This window comes from Arachis hypogaea, chromosome 4, assembly GCF_003086295.3.
Source record: "Arachis hypogaea cultivar Tifrunner chromosome 4, arahy.Tifrunner.gnm2.J5K5, whole genome shotgun sequence".
NCBI classification, from domain to species: domain Eukaryota; kingdom Viridiplantae; phylum Streptophyta; class Magnoliopsida; order Fabales; family Fabaceae; genus Arachis; species Arachis hypogaea.
The window spans coordinates 2697012-2706057 of NC_092039.1; the positions used below are offsets into that span (position 1 = coordinate 2697012).

Consider the following 9046-nt stretch of genomic DNA (forward strand, 5'->3'; position numbering starts at 1 on the left):
CTTATTAATTATCTAACAGAATTGAAAATAAAAATTACTTTTAAATTAAATTAGTTAGACTTGCTTATAATTAATGGTATTTATCAATCAAAATTCAAGGTGACTACTCCAATTTACTTTATCACTTTATTGAGTTTATTTAATTTTGAAATTGAAAAAAATTGGAAACAAGTTAATTTTGTTAGAGAAGTACTACACATACAAGTCATTTTGACTTATAAGTCTTACAAGTTGGGCCAAATTTAACACGCGTATCACTAAACCATTTTTGCGTGTTTCATCTTCGTTTCCTTTTTCGAATTTTTTGTCAAATTTGTTCGATCTCCTTCGTGCGTTCTCTCTTTGCCTTCGATCTCCTTCTGTTTTTTTTTTTCGATTTTCATGGTTTCTGAAATCAAGTTTTGAAATTATTTTGAAGATGATGAAATTTCAGAAATACACCCGAACGATTACAAAAATACACTCAAACGATTACAGAAATACATTCAAAGAATTATAGAAATGCACCCAAACAATTATAGAAATAAACCAAACGATTATAGAAATACACCTAAAGGATTACAGAAATATACCAAAGGATTTAAAAAATATATCCAAAAGGTGTTAAGAAATACACCCAATATAGGAGGAAAACAGTATATTTCTTCCTGAAATCTTTTAATGTTTTACTTGTTAAGGATGAGGGCCACAGCAGAGACAATCTAGAAAAAAAGAGAAAAATTACGAAAAAGAAGAAGAGACACGGAGAAAGAAGAACGTGAAAACGACGTGAGTATAAATAATTTATATGACTTGTATGAAAAAGTAGTTGTATGTAGAGAATAATCTGTTGTTTTAATATTTCTTTCCCTTTCTGCAATAACAATTCGAATCATAAACTCCTCTAATCTTCATTCTTTATTTTGTTAATTGATGATTGTTTATTAAAATAATATTTTGTTCATTGATCAATAAAATATATAGATCCGACAAAATAATATTTTAAATATGAGTTGCATAAAGCCATAAACTAGCATCTTTTAAATTTAAAATGGAGCCACTGGTTAGAAAAATATATATGCATGAGTTTCAAAGTACAAAAACTATATATTATATATTAAAAAAAGTTAAAACATGATCAAAATTTATTATTTTTGGTTATTAATTATTTGTGAATATTTAAAATTATAGAACAAAAATATGTTGTTGAATTTCTAAATTAAAAAAAATAAATGAAAGAAATTTAATTAACGACTAAATAATAACAAAAAATAATAAATTTTAATAATTTTTTAATATTTTTTTATATATTTCCATAATTTTCTATGATGAGATCATTGATAAGGACTGAAATGGTTGTTTTTTACACCCTATTATTATATTGCCATATATATGTAGCGAGGATGGTATATCCACAGCATATGCATTGTAAAAAGAATTTAATTTAGATATTTTGATAATATAAAATATTTTACAGTATAATTATAATTGTTTTTGTTAATATAACGTTATGTAATTAGATGTATATATAAAATAGTTTTAGATTAATAATATATTAAAATTAAATTTTAGGGTAAAGTATATTTTTTATTTTTAAAATTTGATAAAAAATTTAAAAATATTTTTAAGTTTTATTTTGTTTTAATTTTATCTTAAAAATTTTCTATTTGTATCAAATATACCCCTGACGATTAATTTTTCAAAGAAATTAAGACAAATTCAACAACAATTTCATAAAATTAATCCTTTAACATAAACAAATCAAGAATAATTTTTATGCATTATTGTTAAATTGGTCTTAAATTTTTTTTAAATTTAGCCGTTAAAGATATATTTGATACAAATAAAAATTTTTTAAGACAAAATTAAAATAAAATAAAACTTAAAAATATTTTTAAAACTTTTGATAAACTTTATTTACCCTAAATTTTATTATATGGTTGGTAGCTTACAAAGTAGCCACTAGGATAGAATCCTACATTATAAGGAAGATAGGCCAATCATTTGGTATAGTTGTTTCTTCTCATTATTGTTATAGTAAGAATTTTAGTTGAGAAGATGAGTATGTCATTTTCCTTGGCACCAAAACCTTATTCTTCCTCCATCACTTGTTGTAGGAGATTTGGTGGTATAAGGTCAGAAGTTGTGGCAGTTATGGTGGCTCCAAAACAAAGAAGAAGAGAATTATTAGCAGAAAGTAGTGGTACGGTAATAATGTTTCCTCATCATTTGTCAAAACAGGGTGTTCCTCTTGCTGATTTGCATGTGGACGAGGTTGTTGAGTGGCAGTGTCAAAATGGTAATTTTGCCACCACTACTAAGCCGCGGTTTGAGCCTTGTTTTCTGAAGGATGGATATGAAATGTGTAGGAAGATTTGTAAGGAATATGCTAAGACCTTCTATCTAGGTAACTAATCATAATTAATTTGTAATTCTTATTATATTTAAATTTAATAATTTTAATTTAAAAGTGATTAAATTTTTATTTTCTATTATACTATTATTTTTTTAAAAAATTTAAATTTATAAAAAAAGGCAAAATGAATGATTATTTATATCTCTAACATGTCTCTTGAAAGAGAGTTTTCTTTTAGAGTTCACTTTATGATATTATTTTTCTCAAAAGTTTTAAATAGGTAGAAAAAGATAACATAAATAAATATATTTCTAACATTTTTTATTTTATCAACTTTTTTTACTTTAAAATTTTTCTATTCTTGTGACGGATTTTAATATTGTATTTGTCTTGTTCTATTCTTCGTATATTTTAATTTTAAGAAGCCATATTACATAGTCATCAGTTTTATAGGAAATATAATTAATGTAATTAAAAGTTTTTATTTATCAAAATAATTTTATATAATAGAAACTTGTAGTGTAAATAATCAAGATTTTAAATTTTAATTATGGTCGAGGATACAGTCATAATTGCAATCATCACAATATTATCACTATGGCCTAGCTTAAATAAAAAACTTAATTAAACTCCTTTTGAAAAAAGAAGTTAAATAATAAATACTTATATTAAAAATATTTATAAATAAATTATTTTATTTTTAATTTTTTAATTCTAAAAGTACTTATTTTAAAAGAAGAATAATAAAAAAAATTATTATAAGAGAAATAATTTTTTTAAACTTTTTCATAAACATTTAAATAATTTTTTAAAAAATTACACTAAATAATAATACTATAACTTTTCATAAACTAAAAACAAAAAAAAATTATTTATCGACCTAACCAAACTGGCCCTATATATTGGGACTTTGAATTGCAAACCACAACGTAAAAAACTACAATTTGCTTATGTTGAACATCCTGTAGAAGCCTAGATGGTAAAGGTACAGAATTCTTATAATAAATATGAATTGATAGAATATTAAAAAGAAAAATCTAAATTGGCCGGCGTTATAAACCAAAGAGTTAGTACTTTTTGCACCTTGAGTTATTATGGTGACTTCCTCTGTCTTCTTCCAAAAATTACTGAGACTATATTAATATTCATTCTTTAAACAGGAACTTTGCTTATGACACAAGAAAGACAAAAAGCTATATGGGCAATTTACGGTAAGTACGTAACCAAACCTAGAAGAAATTAAAGATGATGATGAATATATAATTTTCTAGCCCATAATTTATGAGTATTAATGTTATTTGCGAGACAAATAAACATATATATTATTGAAGTTCTTCAATGAATAGAAGAAAGTATATTTTTTGAATGGTAGATACTCTAACGAAGATTTTATAATGTCTTTATATAAAAATATTGGAAAAGTATATGTAACCAACTAATAATCAGTCAAGAATGGAACAACATAATTAATTATAATTAATTTTATTAATTTATAATTTAATTTGTTTGTTAAATTATTGTTGATCACGTTTAAAACAATTAGGAGAGAATCACGGAACAGATGCTTTGATCATTCATTAGTAGATTCCATATAATTAATTATATTTTATTAATGTGCAACACATGAAACATAGAAATCATATCCAAAACCATCCAATTTACAAGAAAAAGAAACATCCGTGTGCCTATCAGTAGTAACATCCGGTTAAAGTCATCGGTGCCTCTAATTTACCAGTTGGCTGATTCTTAGCTTATATAGAGTTGGTTTCCTAGCATTGTTGAAAAATATTTATTTTGATCATTGGACAATAGATTTTAGAATTTGATTTTTATATACTATAAAAATGTTACTTTTGTTAAAATATAGCAAAACAAAAAATCATCGTAAAAAGATGTTTTTGACATCTTCATTGAGGTGGTTAACATTAATGTATATATCTAATAAAATAAAAATGTTTGATTGGAAGTATAATGATTGAATGCATGAGTATGTATCAGTTTGGTGCAGGAGGACGGATGAATTGGTTGATGGTCCGAATGCAGATTACATGAAGAGCTGTGGTGTTCTTGATAGATGGGAAGAGAGATTGCATGATATTTTCAATGGAAGACCCTATGATTTGCTTGATGCTGCTCTCACTGATACAATCTCCAACTTTCCCTTGGATATTAAGGTACCTAAATCATTATTAGTAATAATACTAATTCTTTCTTTACCTAGCTATATCATGATTTTAAATTGCAATCACAAAGATTTATGGTAGTAAAATATGTGTAACTGAAAAAAATGCACTCAACTTATTTGGTATCGACAAAAATGCTCCTAAGTTTTATTATCGACAAAAAATATTCTTGAATTTTTGTCGCATTTTTAAATAATTTAAAAATATTTTTGTCTAACACTAAAATAATTTGCCTGCATTTTTTGTTTTTAGTTAATATTTAGTCAACAATCTGTAGTCTAAGTAAAAAATTTTAAATCCTGAACAGTAACCATAACTTCTAATAGTATAAAAATATAACTAAAAGTATTGATTATCTTGTATTTTAAATTGTATTCTTATATTTCTCGCTAGCATATGTCAATATAAGGATAGTATATACAATATAGTTTGTTCGAACATTGAAATGTAAGTATTTTTCATTGAACTCAATAAGTAATTCAAAAAGTAGTAGAAAAAAAAAACATTTAAATTTTGACATGGTTTTTATTTTTATTTTTCTTTTAAACTAAAATTTTATGTTGGAGTAATTAAAAAAGTGGTATAAATAAATTAAACATAAACCAATCATTCACGAAATAAATCCTTTTAATTTTACGTAAAATATTTATATCATGTATGTTTCATCTTTCAACATTCACTTCCTTTTATATAAAATATCATATTTTTATTAGACCTTTCTAATCGATGATAAGAGACTACACATAACTCGCTTATGTGAAAATCTTTCATTACTAAATAATGGCTAATTAATAATATAATGATGGTACTTTTTCGAATTTGAATTTGTCACTCTACAACTCAGAATTTCCATTTTCCATACCTCCCAAAAACTCTGCTTTCGATTTGTATTTTCAAATTAAAAAAAAAAATCATTTTTATATTATTTAAAAACACACCCATCATCTATATTTATGCAAAACACATTCTCCAAAAACATAACAAAAAAAAATAGCCTAATGATGGAGCCTTAATTAAATTAAACATTTTGTTTTTGGTATGACAGCCTTTCAGGGACATGATAGAAGGTATGAGAATGGATACAAAGAAAACAAGATACAAAAACTTCCAAGAATTATATCTGTACTGCTACTATGTGGCTGGAACTGTTGGATTAATGAGTGTTCCAATAATGGGTATTGCACCCGAATCTATCATCCCTCCTCAAAGTGTATATGATTCAGCACTCTCTCTTGGGATTGGAAATCAGTTAACAAACATTCTTAGGGATGTGGGTGAAGAGTAAGTTTCTACTTCGTCTCTTTCTATCACTTTAATTTTTTGCTCCTTTTATGGAACAGGTATCAACAGATCAACATATATATAGGTTGATTTAATTTAAATATGAATTCGTAGAAAAAAAAAAGATATTATCAGAATAAGAGTAGTGATATTATTAAACTATCACCGTGGAGAGCTCTCAATCATCGGGAGGAATTAAGCGAGAGAACATAAAATGGAAAAACATCACATCTAATTCAAAATCTTAAGGTGTCAAATTAATGAGTCTCTCATCTTATAAACTCATCATCATTCTTCTTTACTGATGTGAGACTAACTTTATGCACTCCTCACACTTGCAACATTAACAAAAATTAACTACCGATATAAAATACATATTAAAATATTAAAATACACATTGAAAATAAGTTAAATAAAATATATATTTATATAAAAATTTATAGTGATTAATTTTTAGTGTACACATAATATTTTTATTTTTTTTATCAGAGGTTTTTGTTCTTACCATTTGTATTTAGTATTGAATAAACTAATTAAAATAAGTTTTATAAATTTTTTTAAAAGTTGAGCACATATTTAAAGTGCACAACTAATTATTAATTTTGATTGTTAAATCAACATTTTCTTAATTTAACGAATTGAGAACTTGTTTTAGTGCAATAAGAGGTAGAGTGTACCTTCCACAAGATGAATTGGCGCAGTTTGGATTGTGTGAAGAAGATATATTCAGAAGAAAGGTAAGTGAAAGTTGGAGAGAGTTCATGAAAGAGCAGATTATGAGAGCAAGATTCTACTTCAATTTGTCCGAACAAGGAGCTTCTCAGCTTCATAAGGCAAGCCGTTGGCCGGTACGTTCCAATTATAATGCTTGTTTTTTATTTTATATATTCAAACCATTTTCAAGTGTTTTGAGATCAAATTAAACTTGAGTTAGTAAAATTTTTGAAGTAACTTATTAGAATTGACTTTTTAAAAAGATAACTTTTTAAAAATTATAACGTTTATGGGTGATAAATATAATAAAGCTTAGTTTGGTAAAATTTTTACTTTTTAAAAATAGTTTATAAAAGCTAACTTTTAAAAGATGACTTTTTAAAAGTTGTAGCATTTATGTTTGGTAAATCAAATTAAAAATTGTTTTTAATAATCACAAGTAACAACAATTGCATTTGGTAAAATAGCTTTTAAAATTTAAAAATACTATAATAGACATAAATACAAGCATTAAATTTAAAAATTAGTTAAGATATGAGGTTATATTAGACTTTTAAATTTTGAAAAGCACAAGCTAACTTTGAAAAGCTCTATCTTAGGTGCTTTCAAAAGTATCATAATCTTTTAAAAAACTGCAAGCACAAACACATGATTTTTTTTATTTACCAAACACAAAATTAGAAACTTGAGTTTTTAAAAAGTACAAGCACTTTTTCAAAAAGCTTTACCAAACTAAGCCTAAATCTAACTAAAGACTATAAGGAGAAAGAGATATATTATTGCATGCATTACATTATTGAAGTAGTGATAAATATTATAATTATGTTATGTATACACTAAAATTAGTTATTAGTATAAAATATATGTTAAAATATAAATATACATTAAAATAAATTAAATTATATATATTTATATATAAATATATTAATAACTGATTTTAGTGACTAATTTTAATATGTAAATAACATTTTTACATTACATTATATGCATTACACAGCTATATATAGCATGCTCATTTTGACTGAGATATTTAGAGTAACTAACATAACGGACTAAGCTTATAGCCTAATCATAACTGCTAGTATCCACACACACACATACATATATATATATATATATATATATATATATATATATATATATATATATATATATATATATACTTTAATATTGCTGATTAATTGTTAGTTAAAAGTAATAAATTATACTAATTCTATAGTATTGTTCTATTAATACTATATAATTAATAAAATTTATTATTTTTAATTAATATTTAAGTTAACACTCTAAACTCTAAATACTAAATTCTAAGAATATAAAAATAAAGTGTTAGTTAATATTAAATAAAAAATATTACCTCCTAATATTTCTCTATTATACATAGATAAAGTTGCAATAGAGAGGGTATAGTGATAATTTAATTTCAGTTATTTGCAGAGGCAATAATATTTTGCTTCATGTATTATTATTTTCAGGTTTGGTCGTCATTAATATTATACCGTAAGATCTTGGATGCAATTGAAGACAACGATTACGACAATCTGACGAAACGAGCTTACGTTGGACGAACCAAGAAGATTCTGATGTTGCCTCTTGCTTACAAACGATCTCTCTCAAGTCCCAATACCAATTTGATCCCTCGTTACCAAGGCTAATATTGCAATTCTATTAGTTATGAAAAAAAAAAATTGATACTGCAATAGCAACACCAAATTTGTACAAAAAAAAAGAGAAGGAAAAAAAAAAACAAGAGGACCAAGCTAGCTAATTGCATTGGCTTCCTTGTACAGATCGTAGGTCTTGTGCAAACGTGAAATATCTGAGATGGGAATCCAAATATCTACAAAATAGAAAAGTGAAAATGTTGTTCTCGAATCATTGTGGAAGAAAAACAATATGTATATGTTTGTGTGTTTTTTTCCTATTTTTCTAATAAATCTGAAATAAATAAACCTGTTATTGGAAAAAATCGCTAATAGTAAAATAGCTCCCGCATAATTATCTGACATAAATTTACTAATTAAGTATATGTATATATATATATGATTTTTATTTTTAATATTGGGCCAAATTGGTGTAATCCACCAAAATGCTCAAAAAACTATGTTTGACACAGTTGTAGAGATTTTTGATGGCTACAGAAAAATGTTACTGCCATTTTCTCATCGACGTCACTATTCATTTTCAATAAAACGTCATCGATGTTTTGCACAAAATATCACTGACGTTTTTTTTCATCAATTAAAAAATAGTAAATATATACAAAACGTCAATGCCGTTTTGTTATTATTTAATTAAAAATTGTTATTAAGTGACAAAATATTATCCACATTTTGTTCTTTTAAAAAAAAATGAATCAGACCCATAATAGTGTAATACACAATGTTATAAAAATATCAATGTATATCACACATTTATTTATAATATAGGAAAAAATGAGCTCTTATTGCATTCTATATAACTATGAGCTCACCTCTACTACAATGTACCAACTTTTGTGGGAAGAACAAATTAATAAAGACACAAGTTTTAC

The 9046-nt window shown here is 25.0% G+C and overlaps 1 protein-coding gene across 1 annotated transcript; it reads left to right on the forward strand.

Annotated features, from left to right (window-relative positions):
* Positions 1-2007: 2007 nt before the first annotated feature.
* On the forward strand, positions 2008-8263 carry LOC112794152 (phytoene synthase 2, chloroplastic). The gene is made up of 6 exons (XM_025836273.3): positions 2008-2386; positions 3496-3546; positions 4334-4509; positions 5564-5799; positions 6455-6647; positions 7989-8263. Exons 1-6 carry the CDS (start codon positions 2038-2040, stop codon positions 8166-8168), a joined length of 1185 nt encoding a protein of 394 aa, XP_025692058.1. The 5' UTR covers positions 2008-2037; the 3' UTR covers positions 8169-8263.
* The last annotated feature ends 783 nt before the right edge of the window (positions 8264-9046 follow it).